Source organism: Poecilia formosa, unplaced genomic scaffold (assembly GCF_000485575.1).
Source record: "Poecilia formosa unplaced genomic scaffold, Poecilia_formosa-5.1.2 Scaffold469, whole genome shotgun sequence".
NCBI lineage: Eukaryota > Metazoa > Chordata > Actinopteri > Cyprinodontiformes > Poeciliidae > Poecilia > Poecilia formosa.
In genome coordinates this window covers 227,331-251,825 of record NW_006800408.1, presented here as the reverse complement: position 1 = coordinate 251,825, position 24,495 = coordinate 227,331, and the positions used below count along the sequence as shown (strand labels likewise).

The following is a 24,495-nucleotide window of genomic DNA, read 5'->3' as shown; positions in this document are numbered from 1 at the left end:
TCTCATCTATCCATTAATAAATGACAATGACCTTTGCTTTCTGACTCCATGGATACTCCAATCCCTCTGCTGAGCACACCACTATACTGACATAAGAGATCCCCCCTGCTAGAGACAAGAAAGGTCAGACATGATGTAAGTAGAGGGAGATCATTTTATTAAAGCACCTGGATGTTTTCCTCGACTGTAAAATCAACCAGAGGTGTTCATCTCTGCAAATAATATTATATAATATTCATTCTATTATTGAAACGAATTTGATACAGATCTTCCATAAGTGTGTCTGTAGTCATTACACTTGAAGGCATCACTTATTACCGCTAAAAGAGGGCTGTGGTATTGACCCAGCTGTTTCTGCTTTGTTTCCTGCAGGGATGTAAAGATGATCCGTCATCGGGACTGGTTTAACTGTCACGTTACCGCCATCTTGTGGTCGTGGGGCAATAAAGCGCTGTTTTGTTGATTTGTCATCGGATTGGTTAAAGTCCTTTTGTTTAATAATTGCGTCAGGACGCACAGTTTGAACTGCGGAAGCGCGCTGCTCTTTGCAGCAAGTTTGTACGGAGATGGTTGGCAAGGTAATTTATGGCGTTTTGTATTTATAAATGTTTTATGTCATTATTTTATATCCCAATGCGCTGTTTTATTGTTAGCTACAGATGCTATTCTGTTCGGTTTTCCTTTAGCTAGCTTAACTGACGAGAGGCAGTGCCAAGAAGCCGGAGTTAGCATCGCATTTAAGGTCTGTTTCACTCTTTTAAAACTTAAAATGTGTTAGTAAAAAGCTCATTAAAGGGATGGCCTTAAAATTCAGCTTATAAGTCAACTGTAAATGGTATCAGGTAAACTGATAAGAGAGTGAAGTGCTTAAAATTTGATCTGGAGGGGTTCATTCCAAGAGTTGAGAGTTTTCCTTCTAGAGTGGCACCAGGTAAAAAATGGGTCTGTACTCATTCCACTTGAAGGCATCACTTACTGTCACTAAAAGAGGGCTGTGGTATTGACCCAGCTGTTTTTGCTTTGTTTCCTGTAGGCATGTAAAGAAGATGAAGCCGGTAAGACTCCTCCTCACCTTTTAGTGTGTGTGTGTGTGTGTGTGTGTGTGTGTGTGAAGTGGAGGGCCCCTCCCCTGGTGGATCGCCTTTCCTTCATTGTTGAGTTGTAATTGCTCTCTTCTCTCAGAGATAGGATCACTGACAGGAGGGTCAGCTCCTGCACACTTTGGAACACATTTATTTAGGAGTTAAACTGGTAACAACTGCATACGGCTTAAGAATGGGTACAGACGCCAGAACAATGCATTTTCCATGCATTACAAATAAGACTTATGTTTATCTGTGGACCCATGGGCAGTTTCAGGTACCACTTAAATCTTCATTATGTATGTGGAGCAGGTTTGACTGATGCTGATTGTGGCTGTGCGTTGCAGCAGGAGCAGGTAGAATGGGATGATGTGAACAAACTGCTGCAGCATCACGGCTTTAAGCCTGTGTTCTTTGCGGACCCTGTGGAGAATAGGAACCTCACAGGTGAGGAGATTTGTTTCTGAAATGGATGTTTCACAGCTGCAATGTCTGATGTAGTTTTTATTTGCACATTTCTTGATGATGGGACCTGCATGTGTCCCACAGATTTGGTCCTGCTGGACAAGAAGTCAGTGAATGAGTTGAGAATGACTCTGAGGATGATGCTGATGGACTCTGAGAGGAGACAGGCGCTCATCCAAGAGCTTGTCAAGTCTAACAACAAGCTCAAGTACGTCTGTTACTCAAATCACCATGTTGGGTGATTCACTACTAACTGTGCCGCTCATGGCAGCGGCATGTGTGAGTACAATTTGTTGCAATAATTTTTGTGAATTGTTAAACATTGAATGTTTGGAGAATTCCCAAAAATAATTCCTTCCGGTGTTTTACGTGTTTTTTTTTTTTGTTTTTGTTTTTTTACTTTAGGACAGTTGCTATGATGCACACCCATGGCAACATTGTTGTTTTTTTTGTTTTTTTTTACAACTGGGAGCCACTGATTAGAATCTCAAAAGCTCAAATAACATCTCAACTACAAGACAAAATCCTAGCTGAACCAAAAAAGAAGTCTTCAATCAGAAACTTCTTGAGATTTGTTGACTGTCTGCTACTGGAGATCCTTTTTGCTCACAGCATGAATATCCATAACAACTCTTTGAAGACACTTGAATATGAGTTGCGGTAACATTTAATTTCCCTTTCAGATAAATCATGTATTTTTGAATTTAATCAGAAGAGCACTGGTGACTCTGGAGGAGCTACAGAGATTGGCACCATGTTTGCACAGATGCCCTCAAACACACGTGAAACAAGTTGTGCGGATGTACTACTTTTATTAGGCATTATATTTACAATTTCTGGCAGGACTTGTGAGAAAGCACAGTTTTGAAATCCAATAAGTAGAATTTGTATTTAAATCAGCTGTATTTTTTCAGATTATTCAGATAATCTATATTTTGTCTTGGATTTGATGGCAATACCTTGCTTCAGAGTAGATGATTCAGTCAGTAACCACAGTATGAGGTTTAGAAATCTAATGGGCACAAAAAACATTTCTGTATCTTCATTTCTTCACCAATATTAAATCTACAATATGAAGTAACTGAAACCATCAGTGTGGTTTGCAGATTTCATCCTGCTAGAGAACAAACAGCAGGCTCAGTGTCGTACCAAGCTCTGGCTCTTTAATAATGGATCTGGTTCTGTGTGGACCACCTGTCCTCCTGTCACCCAATCTCATCAGCATCTGAGGGCCCCTGACTGGTGACCATGGAAATCAGCAATATTCTCTGTAACCTTCAATGCAACCATCTCTGACTCTAAATCTAATAATCTGTCAGATATTTAATTTCCTCTTGATTAGAACTACGTAGATATTTGAAGATATGTGGACATTACAGAGCAAACTAAGTGACACTTTACTGTATGTGTGTTGTCAGAGAGGAGGTACAGAAGCACATGAGTCATGCAGCTCAGCAGTCCCAAAGAGCCACTGAGCTGCAGGGGCTGCTGGATGAGGTGAAGGGCAGAGTTCAGCACCTGGAGGAGCGCTGCCTGGGGAAGGCGGTCCAGCAGCACAGCCTCACCCAGCAGCTGCAGAAGGAAAGCAAAGAGGCTAAGGTGGCTTACTGAGTTTTTGTTCTTCTCTGGTACTTATATGTTGGTCTGTTGGCCAGAAAAAATTCTATGTTGTTTATGTCCAAGTATTTACAGAAACTTTTATAAATGTATGTATAAAAAAGCAGAATATGGTAAAAAAAGAAAAAAAAAGTTCAAGATTTTCTGTCATTCAGAAAGTTATATAGAGCAATTCCACACAGTGACATGTTAAGTTTGTATTTCTTGTAATTTTGATGGTTAAGACTAGTTGCAAAGAAAGAAATCTCAAAGTTCTGCGTCTCAGAAAATTTAATAATTACATAAAACATATGAACTGACAAGCTGCTTATCTGGTGAAAGGAGAAACAAAACTGAACTTTTGCACAGAATTGGGTCACAATAAAACACTTTGCTGGACGTTAAGTTGTCCCAGATGTTTTTGCAATAAATGATAATATTGTTGTTTTGAGGCCATTTTGAAATAATATTATTGCAATGGCATAATAATGCAAGAATGCCTTTTGAAGATAAATAAACTTTAAATTCTAATCAACATTTAAGACTGAAACTGGAAGCATTTTCAAATATCCAAAATAAATAAACAAAATAAACAACAAATCAAATGAGTGATGAAGTTTTTGCAAACAAAATTGTGCTTCTAAAAAAGGCTAGTTAAGGCTTTTGTTATCCAGTTTTGGTAGAAAGAGAGACAAAAGAGAAAATGGATAAATTATGAAAATGGAAATTATTGAGCTCGTTTTAATTTATCATGCAGTTTATTGATGCGGCAGGTCTGCTCACACGTCCAAAGTCGTCTTTTCATTTACTCAGCTGTGAGAGTTGGCAGTTGGGATGACACCACTGTTTGTTTGTAGAGGAGATATCTGCTGCTGGAGAAGAAGGTAGTCAGTCTGGAGGAAGAAACAGCACAGCTCAGGAAGAAACTGTATTTGACTGTCAAAGAAGAGGAACAGCGACTGACTCGACAGAGTCGATTACAGGAGTCCAAACATTTGGATCAAGCTACAAAGAGGACCTCTGCCTCCGTCTCCCCGTCTTTCAAAACCATCCTCAAGGTATTTCTCTAAGCCGTTCTTGTTGTTCAGGTTGTGTTCTTAAAGCAGGTCTGATTCCTCGGCTTGTGCCCAGACACATCAGGACCAGCAGAAGGAAAGCAACTCTCACATACAGGAGTTGGAGGAAGAGGTGGAACGGCTCAAGTCGGAACTGGACACAAGGTGTGTTTGTCACCAGAGATGGTTTTGAACTAAACTTCATGTGACTGTTTGTGTGTTTAGGCCAAGAAAAGAGACACCAGATAAGATTGATATCTCTAAATAGGGTGGAATAATACCTTAATAGGTCAAATGGGTCATGTAAAGGTATTACACTATTCACAGAGGTTAGGAATCACATTTATGAATATCTATTCCAATAGTTCAAGCAACAAATAAACACACTAACACACACAACTTTCCGTATTAATACTTAATGTGCAGTAATCTGCAAAGTGTAAGGCATCATGGCTTGACAGCAGAAGCTAACACTACGGGCTTCGTTATCTCTGCCAATCAGTGCCAAGGAAAATAAATGATGCTTCTGCATTAGCTGCTTTGCAAATGCCAGCCAATAGCATATCAAGGAGCATTGTGCCGAGGTATTTCAGCTTTCCAAGCTACATTGTCTATATATTCAATAAGCTCTATGGAAAAATCTGCAAATGTCATCAATAATTTACTTTCCACTGCAACTTTTGATTGATTCAAAATGTGTTTGACTGAAGGATTTATTTAAAGCTCAGTACTGAAACAGGAAGTAGTTTTGTTTTGAAGAAATCTGCTTTTTTGCACTGATTAGATGTAGAAGTGACCTCACTGGGAGCACCATGGAGCAGTCCCAAACCTCCAGGCAACGGGTCCAGTATCACCACGTAAGTCAGCTTTCCTCTGAGCAGATTAGTTTGTGGTAACTTCCTGTCTGTCAACGCTTTGTTCCAATTTTTCTGCTCTTCAGCTGTTGACTGAGATCAACACGCTCGTTATCAATCCCAGGCTGCAGCAGTATCAACGCTGGCCCAGGGAATCGGAGGAAGCAGAATTCCAGGCTGTCCTTCCCACTCTGGAGCAGTGGTCCCAGCAGCTCCACATGCTCAGGGTAAATACTCAGACAGCCTCGGTATTTACTCAGTGCTGGAAGCTGCTTTGACCAGAGTGTTCCTGTGTTCAGGATCTTCATAGCCGACTGAATAAACTGAGTGCCACACTGATGCCACTGCAGCCCTGTGATGTTGATGCAAAAACACTTAAGGTGGAGGACATGATGCTGCTGGTGGAGGCGCTGCTGGAGAATGCCTCTTCTGACGATAAACAGGTTAATCTTTACTTTTCTGAGATTAGAACTCAGCTTTTTGTTCCTGGTGCTGAAGTCTTCATGCTTGTCCTGCCAGATGCTCAGGAGTCCCACTCGATACACCTTGGCTTCCATGGTGGCTCACTTCCAGAAACTGTTTGACGTTCCCTCCCTCAGCGGAGTTTACCCTCGAATGAACGAGGTCTACACCCGACTGGGAGAGATGACCAACACCATGAGGAACCTCCAAAATGTTCTGGACCTAGGTGACTTTCAAAAATTAGCTTCAGTTGTCCATGTTTCACATAAAGCCTCGCTAACCTTTCCATGGGATGTTAGACAGCAAAGCTTCTCCTACTGAAGTTGTGGACCAGGTCTCCAGACTGGTCTCCTTGGATCCAGGACTGGGACGGGCAGACATTGACAGGTTCATTATCCCACCAGCAGCACTTAGTTTTTTCTTGTTACAGGTTCTGTGCTGGTCTTCATGAAGCTGCTTTTCTGTTGTCTGCTTTTGTTTTTCAGCATCATTATCAAAGTGAAGCAACATGATGAGTTTTTCCCTGCTTTCCACAACCTCGTGACAGAAATCTTAAAGATACTTGGTATCTTTGCTTTACTACAGTCAAACTTTAGGATGACTACATGGTCTCCTTTCCTCTGCATGATCTGTTGACATGGCTCTCTGTGTGTTGCAGGTGTGAGTCACCTGGACGACATACTTCCTGCTCTGCAGTCTCTGAAACAGGCGGCTCAGTGATCCTCCCTTCTCCACTGGACGTTTACTGCTTACATTTACTTATGTTGTCATCACAACTGCGGCCATCAAGTTTCAGACATTGATGGCTGCAGAACCACCCACTGAGCTTAGTAGTATGTTTCTCACCATCAGATGGCAGCACACAACGACCATGTGCCTAAAATAAAACAGAAATCCAACTGAAAATGTTTCGTTTCAGATTCCTCGACAGGAATTGCCTGAGCTACCTTTCCCAGGAACTAGATCTGTACAGTGGGAATTACAGGATTAAATTCCTGTGAATGACTGTGTAACCTCTCTCATACAATCCTGCCAGAATTGCACCATAGGCTGGAAAAACATGGAATCAACTTTTAGTCATTTCAGTGATGAAATGATGAAAAAATCTTGAAAACAAGTTTATAATCGTGTGTTCCAACCATGTTCTTACGTCATTTTACTCTGTATAACATGTATTTTGCGAACAGGGCTCTCTTTGCTTGAAAAGCTGTGACAGAGCCCAGAACAATGCTTAGGTAAATTGGCACCAGAGACAAAGTGTTGTGCTCCTCTACCTCACAATAAAAGAATGAATAAAGATTTAAAATATCTTAAGCAATGTTTTCCATATATCCAGAGCTCATCTGACTGATAAAATAGTTTTAATAAATGGAATGATTATCTGCTCCTCATTTCTTTTAAAGATTTTTATATAATTTCATTGTTGTCAATGAGCCATAAAATGCTGACCAGTCTGGACAGTCGTTGTGAAAGTCTAAATTAGAAAACATCTAAGATGGAAATCATATCTTCAAAGTTCTTTGACAGTCAGGAGCAATGTTGTAAAAAGGGTTCAGCTCCACCCAGGAGGAGAAGCAGTTTGGTTTAGAACTGGACCATCTGGACTTCCTGCCACTAAAGACTGATTCACAGATGTGTCAGGAGGAATGCTAGCACACCCTGTCTGCATGTAAAAACTCCCTGCAAGCATAGCTGGTTGCTGCAGAGCAACCAGCCAACAAACAGCTGCTGCAACCACTGATGTCATTACTGAACTGGAATAAGGCTCAGCTTAATGTCCAAAATTACCGTCCACTTTGTGCGTGGTTCTCCAGTTCTAGGCCACCTTCTCTTTTCCTTGTATTTGCTCCCACTTGGCTTTAAACTTGGAAAACATGGACTTGTTTTTCATTTGTATGGAGCTCTCAGGTCTATACTAAAATAAGTAAAAGGCACATAATCTGTCCAGGCTTTAATGTCTTGATGTCGTTAAAGCCTGCATTACCTTACCTTCCTAAATATTAAATCAATCTTTTCACCTTGACATCTGACACACTTTGAGATGTTAATATTAATTATTTCTGTTTTTTGTTATTTTTATGTCATATGCCTGTTTGCAACTTTTGTCCATTATGTTTTTAATGTGTTTATTTGTTTTATTCATCTAGCATGCTACAGTACAAATTTTTATACATAAAGTGCCTTATAAATAAAGTTGTATCAGATTGGTTTGGAGCTGAGCAGGATGTGTTTAAGATCAGAAACAGAAAATTAAACCGTTTCTGTTTCAGTACATAAATTAAGTGAAAACTATAATAATCTATTCTATAATGAGGTCATCAACATTTTAGACGTTCAGTTGCTTTAGAATAAAACTTATTTTTTAGTTTTTGGTAGAAAGACCAAAGGTTTCCTACTTCTCTTATTAATTTCGAAACAAACTATTAAGTGCTAGAATAAATCAAATGAAGAATAAATAACATGGAATGATTTTGGTAGACATTCGGAGGTAAATGAACCCACACGTGGTCCTTATTTTGATTTATATCAGTAGTAAAACTAAAACAATTTTTGAAGATAAAAACCGTCCCTCGAAATTAGTTCACAGTAATTTTTGAGTTTGTTATTGGGAAACTGCTTTTGACCGTATAAGGCCCAGACCGGAAGTCTCCCGTTGCTAGGAGGCGGAGAACGCTGGGGATAAAATGCTGCTTTCTGCTCTGCTGCCTGGAGGATCGGTTTGATTCAGGGTGCGCTGACTGTCAGGGTGTTCTCAGTCTGTTCGTGCTCCAGGGAATGTGTTCCTCATGGCCAGCGGCTTCAGCCAGGACTCCATAGCGGACTTTCTGAGGCAGAGAGGAGGCACCGTCACGAGCCCTGAGCTACTGGAGCGTTTTAAAGCCGCGTTCCCACAGGAGCCGCACAGCAGGGCTGCTGTCCGCAGCATCTTTAAGTCTTGCGTGGACAGCGTGGCTTTCGTGAAGACAGACAGCGGAGTCAAACATGTCTGTCTGAGGAGACAGTTCCGTTACTGTCCTCCGTCCCCCTCACCTGACGACCAGGTGAGCCGCGATGACGCAGCCGCGAGCGCTCAGGTACAGCAGAAATCAGCGCGCGACTCAGGTTACGGAAATGACTGGAGGAGAGTTCCGCATATTATCACTGCAGAGAGCGACCAGCCGGACAAACCGGAGCAGGACTGTGGACAGCAGGGCTTGCTTGGTGTTCTGGATGAAGTGGCCGGCAGCTCAGTTCACATGGGGAACTCTGGGAGCTTCAGTACGCAGAGGAAGGACTCCAGGAAGGAAAAGGTCGCGAAACTTGCCATTCCACAAATCACAGTGATTCAGGCTTCGCCGCTCCCTGTGGACGGATCTGTCTTCATCCTGCCTGGGCCTGAGTGTTCTGCAACTGCAGCTGACGTACACACCGACTGGACGCCTGAGGGCCTGAGAGAGGAAGAGCAACAAGGTCTTGCGTCTGAGCAGAGGTTCCTCTCCACCAAGCAAGACTCGGAGGACAAGGAGGATGAACGCAGCAGCTTGTCTGGCAGCGAGGACAGCTGCAGTCCGAAGGGCAGCCGGAAGCACTTCATCCAGGTGATGATGAACAGTTCTCCTGAAGTGAGGAACAGTATAGAACTCCGCAGCCCCGTCTGCCTCACCCCCAGGAGCGACGGTGACTCGGCCTCGCTGGGCTCTGCCAGCCTGGACGTGGACAGGACCTCCATCACCCTGGACCCTGCGGAACACGAGTGGATGATGTGCGCCTCAGATGCAGAGTGGGACAGCCTCCACGCCCTCCTCAGCAATGAACCCAACCTGGTCCTGAAGAAGGACTTTGTCACTGGTTTCACCTGCCTGCACTGGGCTGCTAAGCATGGCAAGCAAGAGCTGATTGCTCTGATCATCAACTTTGCCAAACATCACAACCTTCCCATTAGCGTGGATGTTCGCTCCAACATGGGCTACACGCCGCTGCACATAGCTGCCATCCACAGCCACATGGAGGTGCTGAAGCTCCTGGTGGGGGCTTATAACGCAGACGTGGAAATCAGGGACTACAGTGGGAGGAAGGCCTGTCACTACCTCACCAACAACGTGAGTGTGGACATTAGAGACATCATAGGAGCATATGAACTCACTGAATCCAAAGGTGCAGAGCCTAGGATTGGAGGTCGCTGGAGGTTCTCCAAAGTCCTTCAGAACAACCTGAAACCCATCCACCAGCTCAGCCTCAGAGACAGCGACCTTACGGGGGGCGAGGACCACCTCAGGAGCAAACCCGTCCGGAGGAGGTCTTCACTTAGCAGGATGAAGCCCAACCTGCAGAAGATACGCCAGAGGGCGTCCCAGCTCGTTCACAGCACTTCTTTCCGGGATAAACGGGAGCTGGATGAATCTGAGGAGAAACCCTCGAGGTCCAGACCTAAAACCCATTTCCTCGATTGAGCCCAAGTCTGCTACATGATGCTTCTGATGGATTTGGGTTGATCATGTTTGCAGGAATCTTTGATTCCCTCACTCCTTGATGCTTCACACTGCTGGTCAGCTGGCTGAAAGAAGGCTTCTGATTTCTTCCTTGCATACAACAAAATCTGATTCATCTGCATAGAAATATTTCCAGTCGTGAAAAGCAGGAAGCACCGCTTCTCACCTCTTTAAGCTTGCATTGCTGTTGAGCAACTGACTGCAGACTTCAACAGAGCAGATAGCCCAACTAAATAAACAACTATCAGGTAGTTCTCTTACTTTATGAAGAGCAGAATACACAAATGAAACTCAGTCCTATAGTTTTATGATGGGGTTTTCCTTTTTATCCTAACTGGTTTTGCTTAGTTACGGTCCAAAGTTTAAGTGACCCATAAGAAGCTGAAAAACTAATCCAGATTAACCAGTTGTGACATCCTGACCCGGCTCTGGGTTGGCCTGCTTCCTTTTATCCGTCCTCAGCTGACAGCCTCTGTGTGCAACCTGGAGCAGGAGCCACCAGGGCTAATCTGGATTTCATGGGGTTCATTAGCACTGATGAGTTAGGTAACGCTGAGTTCGGTGTGTATGTTCTGTGTGCCTGCACATTTTTGACCTGAACTGACCAAAGTTAGGCCAAAGAAAAGTTGGTTCACAGCTAATGCTTTGGATTTAGAGAGGCTCATGTTTGTTTACAGAAATTAGTTGTAAAAAGTTGTAAGGACACAGTGTCAGTTAATGTACAGTGTCCTGTTTGTCTTTGACTTGGGCTGGACATCATTAACATTAAAAATGGTGATAAACAAACACATGCTCAATATCAACAGAAAATACATTCAACAGAATATTCCAATAATTTCAATGAACAATGCATTCTGGGGGATGTAGGCAAAGGAAAGACGTTAGCTGGTCAACGGCTCACTCATTGGTAAGCTAGCAACAACTTGAGTAATTTGTGCAGCAGCAGTTTGTTGTTTTGCCACCGTGCCTCTAGCCTGGCCTTTGCCTTCCTGTAAAACACATTCTGCTCAATTCTCACTTCACAGACAGTTTGGGCTTTCTCTCATTCACTTGGATTCCTTCAGTAGAATTTCTACTGGGCCAATCAGTGAACAGAAGAAATTGTGAAAGATGACAACATGTCTCTGTATTCTGGCTGTAGCTTTAGCAGTGGTAGTGGAGGGTTGTTTACAGCACAGGCAATTTCTGATGCTTTGAACTGGTGCATTATATATGTTATGGCAAAACGATTGTAACTTCAACAGAGCCCACACCTCCAGGAAGTAATTGTAATTGTTTCTCAATAGCGGAGAGTCTACACCATCTGTATGAAGCAAAGCAAAGGCAAACAAGGGGCTGTGTTTCACCAGGACTCATTTTCCGAAAGGACAAAATGAGTAGAACAGCTCAAGAGGAAATTGTGGACAAAGCAGGACAGGTCAGTTTGGCAGTATTTTGGACATGTAAAACAAAAAACCAATCGAAAAGTATGAATATTGACATATCGATTTTGACACATATGTTTTTCAGTCATATTGCCCAGCCCTACTGCCAGTCATATTTTGAGCACAATCTCAGTTTTTGGATGTGAATACAGGAGAATAATCTTTATTTACGCCTCCATGGAAAAATAGAGACAGAAAGAAGTATGATAACTGTGGTTTGAACATTTTTTTAAGCATTCCACTGAGACGCAGCCCTTCTCTGAGCTAACAGCTCCACTTGAAGAAATTCATCATTCACCAACATGCTGCGTCATGTCAGAGATCAGCCTCGCCCACACGCTGCACTGACTTCTCATTCCACATACCAGCAACTCACCTGGAACTTTCCACAACCAGCCTACAAAAACACTGTATCTTTCAGGCAGAAAGCACTTCATTTACTGTAGACAATTCAACGCCACCTGCGATAAACTGGATCAGACACTTGGCTCCTCAGCAGGGGCGCAACTACATATTATTCAGGTGGATGCGAAAACATAAATCGCACCCCTCCTCGCACCCCCCCTCGCACCCCCCAGACGAAGACACGTGAAAGGTAAAACTCGCTACATTTACATTTACATGTGCGCGAGGTGAAGTGTATGCGAAGGCATATCGGGGCGCCGCCCCCTCCAGACGGGGTTTTGACGCCCCCTCTGGTGCAGCGCCCCTATGCGTTGCATGTGCTGCATACCCCCTTTTTGCGCCACTGCTCCTCAGGATCAGGATCTATGCATGTTTCTGAGTAAGGATTTAAGGGTTCTGCTGCCCTCTCGAACTTATGTTTACATGATGTGTTTTACAATTATGCTTAAAAGGGCTGTATGTGTCTTTTTGGGAGCACAGATCAAAATATATATTTAATTTGGGTTAGAATTTATGAGCTATCTCTGAAGAGGTTTTGAAGAAAATCTATTGGATTAAAAAAATAAATTTTATTTGAAAACAAAACAAATCATCTACTCTGCTGTTGTGTTTCTTCTCTAAAAGTTATTTAAGTTGCTGCTGTCATAAATGATATATGAAAATGAATGAAATATTTCCTCTTCACTCTCAGTTGTAATCTCAGGTTCCCCCACTAGATGTCAGTGTAGGACAGCAGTGGAACATCAGTGCTGAGACTGAAGAAGATCACGTTCTGATGAATAAGTGTTTCATATCTATTTCGATAATTACAATAATAAGTCATACTGTCCTACAGTGACATCTAGTGGGAGAACCTGAGATTACAATTGAGAGTGAAGCTGAAATGTTTCATTTTCATAGACACATGCACACACAAAAGAGGGAGATTTAAACAGTTTGCAACTTACAGTTTATAATAGTTCAATTATTTATGATTTTAAGTTGAATAGTGTTATCATAAAAATAGTTACTTATAAGCTGTGCTAAGCTAAACAGGTTTAGTGTGACTAGAAAAATGTGCTTGTGTCCTAAACCATGGTATCAAACATGCAAGAGTAGTAACATGCAATTTAATAATTGTTTTGAATCTCTGGCAGCAGTGCAAATAATACATGTCCACAGTATAAAATAAGCAGATGAGGTGAAGTGTATTCAACTCTCAACAGCAACCAGTGAGACATTTCCTATACATAATTTATTCTTTGCTGCTTATTTTCAATAAAAACACAGATTAATATAAAGTGCAAGTCTATTAACAAAGGAGAAATGCTTTATTAAAGGATTGTGTAGTAATACAATGCTTTGCAAAAGTATGCTGTGTTTTTCTTCAGCATTGTAGGTCATGGCTTTACTTGTGACACAAAAAGGACAAACGTGTTTAAAGAATCTCCTTCATTATATCTAACAGAAACTGAGCCATTTTGTCTCAAATCAGGAAGAGACACACATTAAAAACCTGCAGCAGAATATTAATAACACGTTTCATTGTGTGTGTGTGTGTGTGTTTTTTAAAGCATAACTATTTTTTCCCACTTGACAATTCTGTTGGTCTGTCACATGGAATCCATTTAAGTTTGTAATTGGAACAGGGAAAAATGTGGAAAAGCTGAAAATATAAGACCTTTGATAAATGGTTTTGGTCAAATGTTTCACTATGACATCAAGAAGACAGAAAAGGTTGCAAACAAATTATGTTAAATTAAAAAGAAAGTCTTCTCTGTCCACACCATGATGCAGTATCTTCACACCCTAAAAGTTCACGCTTGCTGCTTCGCTTACATGATTTATGCAAAACTGCAAAAACATTTAGTCACTTTTCATGTACTTTAAAAAAAGGCACTTTACAGGCTAAAAGGAAACCATTTGATATGATTTTATCTGTCAACATTAACTGTTTCAGAGTCTGGTTTAAGTTTTTAAATGTTCAAATTGCACTACAGAAATCCTGCTGCCTCCTAGTGTTTGGATGGTTTTACAGATACACATAACTTTAAAAAGCATCATTATAACCACAGAAACTTCACCGTTCAGTCACTGAGTCAGCATGAGGTTTTCTGTATCCTGAACTCAAATGCCATCAGTCTGACAAAAATAGAATATAATTAAAAAACAATTATCAGGCTTAAAGTTCAAACTGAAATGCTGAGACATTCAGATGTCATATGTGGAAATAGTGGTCTGCAAACTTCATTCAAAATGAAGGTAAGTGTGTCAAAGTTCAGGCAACGTGGCAGACGTCATCTTAAGGCAACAGGATCTTGTCCTCAGAAGAATAAAACAGGCTGTAAAGGCTTGTGAAGCTCAGTGGTATGTAACTCTGAAGAGTTTTACAGTGAAAGGTCAAGTCACTGGAAGTTAGGTCAGTTAAAGTCATGAGCTGCATTATTGCTGGCTTGTGAAAATAGAGTACATATCTGATTTCTCTGCATAATGTTTCTTGTTTGAGGCACATTAAACAGGACTTGAGCATAAAATCACCACAGAGATTAAAGCTGGCAGTAGTTCACTCTGATCCTTTGACCCTTTGCTCGAGATGCCGTGCTCTTGGCCATGATGCAAATCAGAACAACTGATGTGTAAGTTGACTCCTGTAGAGATTGTCCAGAAAAATTAATAAAAAAGAAATCACACAGTTGATGTCACTGTACAATACTCACAGGTGCTGCACAGACTAGGATGTAAACCAAACTTCTCATTTGATCGTAAACCTTTGATGAGGAAGCAAGATGGCGATGGATAGCAAGTGTTGCTTCAAAGGACTGGCAGCTCTTGGTGCAAGAAGATTAACGTTCATACACACTTTGTAAGTAAGCAGTATTAGTAAGATGCAATGAAATGTTGTATTATGCAGAGAATGTATGCTTCTAATTATTAGTAACCATCAAGAAACACATAATGTAGCCAACCATGCACCAAAAAAACTGATAAGCATCTAGATTTTTGACACTGTTAAAGGGAAATGCCATTTACAACATATTTCATAAGTCATGTGCCATGACTTCAGGCAAAAATCAACAAACATGTCAGGAGGGAGAAGGCGCGGTCCGATTTCTAAGCTAGCCATTTCCAACTTTAATAAATACTGCCATCTATGAGAAGAATGAAACAATTAGGTATACTACTTTTGCAGACAAATTAACTTGACTGGACACTTTGAAATGCCTTGTTGCTGAAAAAGTGCTACAGAAATAAAATGTCTTCTTCTGAACAAGTAGAAGTCATGTCTGTATTGGCAAAAACAACTTGGGAAAACAATCAAAGTCGCTCCTGGTGTCACTTCCGACAATCGTCATAGTGCCTCAACGTGGTTGGGTGAAGTAGTTGTGAATAGTTAATAAAGGAGGAACATTGTGGAAATGGGAGTACTCCAGGTATCAGGCCTGGAGTCCCACAAGCTCGCAGCTTTTTTTCCACAGCTTGGTCTGCAGCTCAGAGTCGTAGGACAGGTCAGAGGACTGAGTCTTCTGACCGTTGTACAGGTAACAGCCGCCCACTCCTTCCATCTCAGAGGCAGCTGCAGCATACACCGATATGGAGGCTCCCTCTGCTGGAGTCTGAGGACAACAGTACAACCAGTTCTAAACTAGTCTTGACAAAGTTCGATTAAGGTTTTAAAGACATACCCTGAACAGAATACCGGCCACTGGTTTCTTCATCATCTGTGCTAATGTCCAGAGGTTATCGTACAGCGCTGTGTCCACCATCCCAGGATCCACAGCATTGACGGTGACAGAGAATCCTCCAGCCGCCAGCTGCTCTTGAAGGTAGTAGGTGAAGAGGACCAGGGCCAACTTGCTTTGGCAGTAGGCACCATGGGAGCTGTAGACCACTCTGTTGGGAAAGAGGTAATAAACAACATCATGTACAACAAACAATTTACCGCTCAGAGAGTCTATGGTGGTTTCATGGTTGCACCTCTTGTTCAGGTCCTCCAGGTTTATCTCTCCTGCGTAGTGTGTGGCAGAGGCCATGTTGATAATTCTTGAGCAGCGACCCTCCCTTCCAGACGTCTTCAGCAGGTCCAGCAGCATGTTGGTCAGCAGGAAGTGGCTCAAATAGTTCAGGCAGAAGTGGAATTCAAAGCCGTCCTCTGTCCATGTCTCAGGAACCAGCATGGTTCCAGCTGTGTCAAAGTGGAACAGCTGTCTTTAGAGTCAGACAACAAAGCGTCTGCTTTCACTAATGGTGACCATCTAATGAAAGATATGAGGAGCCTACCGTTGTTAATGAGAACATGCAGAGGCAGAGATCTGTCTCTGAACTTCTGCACAAAGTGCCTGACTGATTTCAGGGAGGTCAGGTCCACAAAGACAAACTCAGCTGGAAGCAGAAAAGTTTTAGTTTCAGTTCTCAACCACAGTTTTGACAGAACTCAGCTAAGATCCCAGTACAACATTCTGGGCTGAAATCACAATCACTAACAAGAGAATCAATAAGCAAGCAGAAGGTTCGATCCACTATTGGGGAGCTGATTAAATATCCAGACTAGAAATGATTCTAGCAATAACTGAATTTACACGGAGCTGATGAAAGACACACACAGAGCTGGACACCACTGAGAAACCTCCCCACTGCCTGACAATACACTGTGTGCACAATTATTAGGCAAGTTTTAGTTTTGACCATATCATCATTTCTATACATATTCTCCAACTCCAAGCTGTATAAACTCGAGTGCTTATTGAATTTAAACATGTCAACTGGTGTTTAGTTGTTTGATGAGGGAGGGTGGTGCCAAAGGAGATCAACATGAAGGTGTGCATAATTATTAGGCAGCTTTTGTTGCTCAGTCAAAATGAGCCAAAAAAGAGATTTAAGAGACTCTGAAAAGTCCAACACTGTAAAGTCTTTCAGAAGGATGCAGCATTCTTTAAACTGCTAAGATGGTGGAGTGTGATAACAGAACCATCAAATATTTTGCTGTAAACAGGTTTGCAAGAAACATGTTGAGAAAAAAAAGACTTAAATTAACTGCCAAAGATTTGAGAAGAATAAAAAGTGAAGTTACCAGGAACCCATTATTTTCCAGCTACCTGGAGTTCTAGAAGTACAAGATGTTCAGAGACATGGCCAAGATAAGGAAAGCTGAAAACCGACCCCCATCCAACAAGACACATAAGTTGAAGCATCAACACTGGACCAAGACAGATCTGAAGACAGAATTTTCAAAGGTTTTATGGACTGATGAGATGAGAGTGAGTCTTGAGGGACCAGATGGATGGACCTGTGGCTGCATCAGTAATGGGAACAGAGATCCACTTCGCGTCAGGTGCCAGCAGGGTGGAGGCGGTACTGGTATGAAGATGGACTCAAAATCAACTTCCAAACCAGTTATTAGAAGACACTTTCTTAAAGCAGTGGTTCAGGAAAATGTCTGCATCTTTCAAGAGGACCATGATTTTTGCAGGACTGTGCATCAGTGTACTTGTTAAAGTCCACACTTTTCTCAGGAGAGAGTCAGCGCATCATCCAGCTGCGACCGAGGGCCGAGCTCACTCAGAGCATTTCAGCTGGAATCACTTGGAGGAGATTCGCCCGGGTCTAGCAACCTTTTCCATCTGGATGTTCCTCCTCTCTTCCTCCTGTGGGCTAGCTGACTAGCTGCCTGAGTTAATGGTTGTTCTCATTTTCAAAAATTGTTCTTAAAGTTTGCCCGGGTTTGGTTTTTGTGTCTTCAGTTTCAAGTTGCAGAGAAGGAAACCCTGTTTTTAAATGCTGCGTTTTGTTCCAGCAGCACTATTTGTAAAGCTACTCCAAGAAAACATGTTGGGTCACAATTATTGGTTATATTTAAGTTGAATCTGTTGCATCATTTTATCCATTTATTAGTTTTATAATTAAGTCAATTTTTTTTTACTTTGTATTACCATTAGTGTATTGGTTTGCTAAGCACTCTGTCTGCCTACGATTATAACTTTGATTTCTTAGGATTACGTACTAAAAGAAATAGGATTAAAGCAAAGTTTGCATGACACACAACGTAAAGACATTGATCATAACCATTGATCTTACTGAAGTCTGAATCTACTGTTAGGTCTAGATGTTACTTTATATGATTAATTTTACAGGTAATTTCATGTATTACTGCCAAACCAAGATGTCCAGTATGGAGAAATGGGATGATCTCGACATACTCCACCATGTGGCTATCCAGCAAAGGCCTTAAAGGGATCTATGATTAGTAACAATAGACTTTATTTGGGAAATATTTATTTTAGATATAAAAACAATACAGTAATAATACTGTAAGTTATTTAGTTTTCATAAATTTTAATAAAATATTGTCACAGGAACTTTGCCATGTTATGCACGCTGCAATGCATTTTGGGTAAATGATGTCAAATGGTCCAACCGACTGGTTCCGTCCAGCCAAAACAGTGATGAGTAACTTTATGAAGCCTTTTTAATTTTGACTGGAGCGTTGAAATCGATCTGAACGTAGAAGTCACACGAGGTGATGAAGATGAGGAGGACCAAACGGAGGAAGAGGAAGAGTTGACCATAGGAGCTGCTGGTGCTTTGCTGGTTGGAGTGTGTGATCCAGTAAGAACGTCTATAGCTCTGCACGGTTTCCCCCTGTGTATTATAAGCCTGGCGGGCCACCAGGCTTTACTTGTGCCCCCACCAGGCTAAGCATTGTTTATTTATTTTAGTTTTCTTTTCTTTAAAAAAAAACCCTTTTTTAAAAAAAAAAAAAAAAAGACTTTATAGTTTGTGTTTAGGTTTTAATCTTCCAGTAACACATAATTATCAAGTGATATTCTCAAATTTTCTGTCAACTTTAAACATTTATTAACTCAAAAACACAGTGAGCTGCAGGATGACTGCCGTACGGCCCGAGCTCCGGACTTAGCAAATGAAATAAATGAATAACTAAAATTAACAGAGAAATCCACATAATTACAATTATGAATATATAAAACAAAGAAACCCAGAATAACATCACTAAATTTCTGCAGGCCTTCTGCCTAAGGTCAGAGGTCATGATTCAACAATCAGAAAGGGGAGGCAAAAGTGGCATCAAATAGTATCAGTTTTTTTCTCTTTAATATACAAAATCAATATTTGAAACCTGATTTTTGATTTTCTCTGGTGCTCAAAATGCTTTGAAGGATTTAAATGAGACCAAAAAAATGCAAAAACAGAAGAAATCTGTGAAGGAGCAAGAATCTATAATATCTCAATAATGTAATAATGTAAATAAATTATATTTCACTCTAATGATTTAAATATGCAGTAGATGTATTATTACAATTTGTAGTTTAGTTGATTACCTTTTCCTTCATAGCATTCTTCATTTATCCTGCTGACAGCTGCAGCACCCTCTTCTGGCTCGTTCCCAGCTGGAGATCATAGAGATCATAAAGGAGCTTGGTGGGCTGATGTCCAGTATGTGGTTTACTTTAACTAAACCCTTCTGTCTGAGACATCAAACTGATCACATTTATGTATTAACTGACAGGCCATTGCATGCAAGACTAAAAAAATAACTTAACAGATGTCACAAAAAATTCACACACTGCTGTCATCTCCTTGCCTCTGCTTTGCAAGAATTAGAGTAGAAGGAAAACATGTCAAAGTCATAATGTTTGGTAGATCTGACAAAAGGAACATCTTCTTAGTGAGGCAGCAGCCTACCTATGATGACATGCATGCCCAGGCTTGCCAGGTGTCTTGCAGTCTCAAACCCCATTCCTCTGGTACCCCCAGTCACTATGGCAACCCTTCCCTTTTGCTTGGGTAAGGCTAAGAAAAGAATGTGAGAAGAAGCCATTCATTTCTAGATAAAGAAATGGAGTTAAATCACAGAGTGCAAAAAACTGTTTTAGATCCACTTTATTCTAAAAAGTTGAGGGTTTTATTGGGATGAAACTGTTCACTTCTCACTCACTGTCCAAGTTAAGCTGACAAAACAAAGTTTTATCTAGATTTTAAAAAAACAGCTGGACACCAGTACCGTCAGGTTGGAACCCGTACTGACCACTAATGGGTAAATCTGTTTGTAAGAAGCTAGCCAACTTCTTTTTGTGTTGTTGCACTAAGGCACACTTGTTCTGTCTGATTGTGAAATGTGTAAGGAACTCCAATGGATCAGAGGTTGATCCAGTGGTTTTGATCATATTACAATTTCTATGGTGGATTAAAACTTTTAGAAAGGTCAAACCCAGATAAGGAAACTGCATGGTGGGATCACATGTTCTGGAAGTTTACAGCAGAACATTTAAACCCTTGTTTTATCATCTGTATGTATTCACTAACCTTACATTCAAGCTCAAAATCATGAATCAAACTAAAATCTTTATCCAATTTACACGACAGTAAAACGGTTGGAAAATCCCCCCATTCCTATTCAGCTGCCGACATTCTTGGGAAGATTTGCAAGGGATAAAGGGAACAGTCAGTTCTTTCTTTGTTTCCATCCGGGACGTGTGAGGACTTTCTCTTCATCCAAATTCAAATAATGAAATCTAAATTCTCCACTCTTATTACCATCCATCACAACAATTTTGGATGATTTTAGACTGATTCATTAGTTAAAGTGAGAAAGTCTGCCCATTGTTTCTCAACAATAGTTTTACAGAACATCTACATTTATATTTTAAAGTGTAATAATGTTAATGCTGTAAAGCAGGAAGTCCTGCCTGAGCTCCCATCTCGGAATCATTCAGGAGGTTTCATTTCTGCAGGTGTTGAGGGGCCGGGTAAGAGCTAGGTAATCAGCTATTGAGGATTATTTGTTGCTGTTCTCAACACACAAAAGCACAAACAGAGGTTCATTCAGAACTCAAACATCTACAACAGTCAAAACAGCAATACAAGTTCATTTCCTGTTGCAGTTCAAACGTGAAAGAGAAACAGAGGTTGGATCTGACCTGGCATCTCAAAGGTTCGGTTGAACATTTGGTAGAGCAGAACTTTGATCCCACACAGATACAGCCTGAGGAGAGGAACCAGCATTGACAGCAGCCACATCCTGCAACCTGCAGCCTATGCAAGCCGGTGTGACGTAACGCGGCGCGGTGGTGAAATGAGTCCGGCTCTCCGTTCCAACACTATAACATGTCTGTGGTTCCGCCCCCACGTTTCCGCGTAACACTTTGGGATTTCCGTACTGACCAACTACCGCAAACCATCAGATATGGTGTGCTACATTCTGAAAAACTGTTTATCTTTTACTGTTTCATTTTGGTCCAATTTATTGGCAAAATTAATTATTTATACTTCAGACTTCAGAATTGAAGACATTAATTTGTTACCTAGGGCAATGTTGTGCAAAAAGTGTATAAAAAGGATTAATTCCAAGGTCATAAAATCTAGAAAATGTCAGCAAAGGATTTATTATGCTACTGAAAAAACACTAAACATATTGTAGGATTTGACATAAGAGTGATTCTATAATTGCAGATCTATTTGATACCCAGAGTCATTTTGTTTGGCCTGCTTTGTTTTCATGTTTTAAAATTTCCCCAATGCATTTGTGACAATATCTGGTGATTTTAATTATGCCCCACTCTCTTCCCGTCTTCCAGTGTTTCAGCAGTTTGTCAGCTGCTCTACCAGGGAGAGGGGAGCGAAACAAGACATTGGATATTTTTTAGACAAATGACAAAGACTTGACAACTACCAAAGCAATACCTCAGCTTGGAAAATTAGAACACAAACTTGTGTTTCTCTGCCTCGAATATAAAACCTTTGTTCAGACACAACCTGTAAAGAAGAGAACTGTGAGGAAGTGGTCACATGAAACAATAGAGGTGTTTTGAGGCTACAAATCGGACGACTTGGACAGTGCCATTGACTGAGTGTGTGTGTGTGGACAACACCGTCCCTACCAGAACAGTGAAATGCTTCTCCAATAACAAACCCGGGATCACTAGTGAGCTAACTACTGAATAGAAAGCAGGGCTGTGTGGGGCAGTCTGACAGAGGTGAGGCTGCCATGCACCGGCCCTCTCACCACCAGCAGCAGGCAAGGTGTGTGACATGTCTTGCTCAAGAGGCAGACAGCAGGAATCAAACCGATAATCTCTGATTGAGTGACAAACTCCTATCACTGCCTCCACCATCATCATTGGCCATAGGAGCTGCTTTTGTTACACTGAAAAAGAGCCTTCAGGGAGGGAGACAGATAATTACTGAAGAGTACATAGAAGCAGCAAAAGTCAAGATTAGAGGCAGCAAGAAAGAAGATGTACAGAAAAAAGAAGAAGAAATTGTAAAGGAACAATATCAATGATGTATGGTCTGACATGAAGAAGATCACAGATTTCAAGCAAAAGGAGGATCAGATCGATGGAATCTGGACGGAGCCAATGAGCTGAATTGACTCTGTCCAGCTGAACCTGTGAACTAAGAACGTAGAGGCTGCCCACAGCATCTGCAACAACTATTTGAAGTTGTTACCACATTTATTTTCCCATTGGAATTAATAAAGTATCTTTGAATTTAATTGTATTGAATTAATATTTACCTTTAAAATTATTGACAGGAGCATCTTGTTGTTATGGGCTGCACAGTGGTGCTGTTGGTAGAGCTGTTGCCTTGCAGCAAGAAGGTCCAGGGTTTGATTCCCGGCCTGGGGTCTTTCTGCATGGAGTCTGCATGTTCTCCCTGTGATGGACTGGCGACCTGGCAGGGTGACCCCACCTCTTGCCCAAAACATTCACTAGAGAGGCACCAGCAACCCTAATGACCCCACTAGGGACAAGGGTGTAACTAAATGGATGGATCTTGTTGTTATTGTTGGTTTATTTTCCCCCATCTTGGATTATAACATAAAACATGTTTTTCAATATTCTTCTTTTAATTGTCATCATATTTTGTCTACCTAAATTTAATTTAATAACAATATTGCACTGAATTAATTAAAGTACCCCTTTTCTTAAAATGAATAAATTAATATGTCCAAGAATCTTTTGTCAGCTTTGGTACCATATTGCATGAAATGACCTCACTTCCTCCATCCTTACTAATAAAATATTTGCCTTGTTGTGAAATTTCAATCTAAAAAGCATATTATTATATCATAAGAAAAATACCATTCATTTTTATCTTGAGAGATGCTTATTTAAACGTTTTCAAATTCTGATTTCATTAAGGCGATGTACTTCTTAGCATGCATTCTAACAAGTGATTTTCTAAAGTAAATGTTTAAAATTGTCATTTTGAGTGGACATAGGTTTTTCTGCTCTAATCTGGAAACAAACCTCCAGAAAAGTGGAAAAATGCTGAAACTAACTACTTTCAACTCTGTAGCATCCAAACAACCCTGAGAATTCACTATAGAACATGACAGAGGGTAGCACTGCCCTTGAATGCATCCCTACAAGCAGCAGCGCAACAAAACTCTGAAAAGTGATGGTTTTACAGAATCAGATTTTATAAAGAAAATCTGAACCTGGAAGCTGTGAGAGAAAACACCTTCTTGTTTGGATACTATGTACTGCACTTTAGATTGTGATTTTGATAAATAAATCAGAAAAGTGTGATGTATGGTCACCATCCATGCTGAAGGGCAGTGTATTGCTAATACAGGAACAGATGGTTTCTAGCAGTGGGGTTTGTATACAGTGAAGCAAAGACAAGCATAATTGAAAACAGAGAACGCTACAGTTCTTGCTGCATTTGTGGGATACTGTGCTGCATCAGATGTTCCTTCCTGCCTGTTACATGTGGTTTTAGTTATGAAACAGTAATCACTTGGGATAAACGTCACAGCTCCTTGAGTTTCTTTCAGTGTAAAATGTCACTAAAATGACTTTAGTTGGTGTATCATGAGACCAGGAAGTCAAGATATTGCCTGTTCTCTTATTTTACCAAGGTTTGTCTACTATGTAGAGCAATCAGAAATAAGCTTCAAATTTGCCCTCAGTAATTCAACAGATACTATGATTAATACGCTGTGGAGGTTGAATACTTTTTAATTAAGTAATTTATAGTGTTACATGATTTTGACTTATCACATAAATAAACTTCTTCACATTATTTTAATTGCGTTTCTTATTTAATGGAAACACCACAGTTGTGAAATTGTGTTTTTTGACTGCATTTCCATTTGGAATGGACAACTTGTAAATGTTTATCCTTTTGATTGCTTTGTGTCTTGCTAGTATCTCATTTTTGTGTTTATATATCAATTAACCCTTCTGACCCCACTAGGGAACAAAGGTGTATAGAAAATGGTGTATGGATATCAATTAGCAATGTGTTTATGATCCAGTGCATGACAACTTCCAATTTCTTCCCAGGTTAGGAGCACACCATCTCCAGTTGAAATTGTGGTGGATTAAATCTCTTCTGTTCCTGTTGCTATGTGTATGAGATTAGTGATTCTCTTGTTTTACATTAGACGATATGGACTTGGTACAAATGTGTCTGGAGATTTGAGGACAAGGGAAGACGATGACTACACAATATGGCATTTACAGGAGAGGACCAGGGGTATGTCTGGACCAGTCGGAACCTCAGGCAGCAAAGCACTTACAACCAGTGGATGTGGATGACCAGGAGAAGTTGAAAGAAGCTTGAAAACTGAAAATAAGATCTGAAATTAAATCACAGCACAGCAACAAAATGTTCAGTCCTCAAATATGCAGTCAGCAAGCAAAGGTATATGTGTAGAGGAGTTGTAGTCATGCTGTGAA

General features: G+C 40.9%; 3 protein-coding genes and 3 long non-coding RNA genes across 12 annotated transcripts in view; 4 read left to right on the top strand and 2 right to left on the bottom strand.

Annotated features, from left to right (window-relative positions):
* Nucleotides 1-416: 416 nt before the first annotated feature.
* Nucleotides 417-6,903, top strand: cep70 (centrosomal protein 70). Of its 7 annotated transcripts, none has more exons than XM_016664125.1 (15): nucleotides 417-578; nucleotides 687-742; nucleotides 1,034-1,055; nucleotides 1,430-1,529; nucleotides 1,632-1,755; nucleotides 2,966-3,149; nucleotides 4,001-4,201; nucleotides 4,275-4,363; nucleotides 4,983-5,055; nucleotides 5,139-5,279; nucleotides 5,352-5,495; nucleotides 5,572-5,740; nucleotides 5,814-5,901; nucleotides 6,000-6,079; nucleotides 6,173-6,903. In XM_016664125.1, exons 3-15 carry the CDS (start codon nucleotides 1,047-1,049, stop codon nucleotides 6,232-6,234), a joined length of 1,464 nt encoding a protein of 487 aa, XP_016519611.1. In that variant the 5' UTR covers nucleotides 417-578; nucleotides 687-742; nucleotides 1,034-1,046; the 3' UTR covers nucleotides 6,235-6,903. The 7 variants fall into 7 exon arrangements, with proteins under 7 accessions (XP_016519611.1, XP_016519613.1, XP_016519607.1 ...); XM_016664127.1 differs by having other exon boundaries at nucleotides 418-578; nucleotides 1,503-1,529; XM_016664121.1 differs by lacking the exons at nucleotides 417-578; nucleotides 687-742; nucleotides 1,034-1,055 and adding an exon at nucleotides 1,183-1,359 and having other exon boundaries at nucleotides 2,966-3,146.
* A 1,176-nt stretch (nucleotides 6,904-8,079) lies between these two features.
* On the top strand, nucleotides 8,080-10,252 carry LOC103156206 (ankyrin repeat domain-containing protein SOWAHC-like). The gene is made up of 2 exons (XM_016664119.1): nucleotides 8,080-9,913; nucleotides 9,999-10,252. Exons 1-2 carry the CDS (start codon nucleotides 8,301-8,303, stop codon nucleotides 10,006-10,008), a joined length of 1,623 nt encoding a protein of 540 aa, XP_016519605.1. The 5' UTR covers nucleotides 8,080-8,300; the 3' UTR covers nucleotides 10,009-10,252.
* A 345-nt stretch (nucleotides 10,253-10,597) lies between these two features.
* On the bottom strand, nucleotides 10,598-13,587 carry LOC107833847 (uncharacterized). The gene is made up of 3 exons (XR_001659620.1): nucleotides 13,577-13,587; nucleotides 12,141-12,143; nucleotides 10,598-11,617 (listed from the first exon to the last, which is right to left on the bottom strand). It is a non-coding gene; the product is annotated as an uncharacterized LOC107833847 (long non-coding RNA).
* Nucleotides 13,588-13,809: 222 nt separating this feature from the next.
* On the top strand, nucleotides 13,810-14,460 carry LOC107833846 (uncharacterized). The gene is made up of 2 exons (XR_001659619.1): nucleotides 13,810-13,900; nucleotides 14,106-14,460. It is a non-coding gene; the product is annotated as an uncharacterized LOC107833846 (long non-coding RNA).
* Nucleotides 14,461-14,899: 439 nt separating this feature from the next.
* On the bottom strand, nucleotides 14,900-20,885 carry LOC103156196 (dehydrogenase/reductase SDR family member on chromosome X-like). Its single transcript, XM_007578168.2, has 7 exons — nucleotides 20,725-20,885; nucleotides 19,490-19,597; nucleotides 19,126-19,194; nucleotides 16,070-16,171; nucleotides 15,767-15,974; nucleotides 15,475-15,682; nucleotides 14,900-15,405 (listed from the first exon to the last, which is right to left on the bottom strand). Exons 1-7 carry the CDS (start codon nucleotides 20,822-20,824, stop codon nucleotides 15,226-15,228), a joined length of 975 nt encoding a protein of 324 aa, XP_007578230.1. The 5' UTR covers nucleotides 20,825-20,885; the 3' UTR covers nucleotides 14,900-15,225.
* LOC107833848 (uncharacterized) overlaps nucleotides 15,911-24,495 on the top strand; it is a 12,270-nt gene continuing 3,685 nt past the window's right edge. Inside the window, exons 1-3 of the long non-coding RNA XR_001659621.1 lie at nucleotides 15,911-15,921; nucleotides 16,563-16,564; nucleotides 20,581-20,588. This is a non-coding gene — a long non-coding RNA (uncharacterized LOC107833848). The remainder of the gene's footprint in view (nucleotides 15,922-16,562; nucleotides 16,565-20,580; nucleotides 20,589-24,495) is intronic.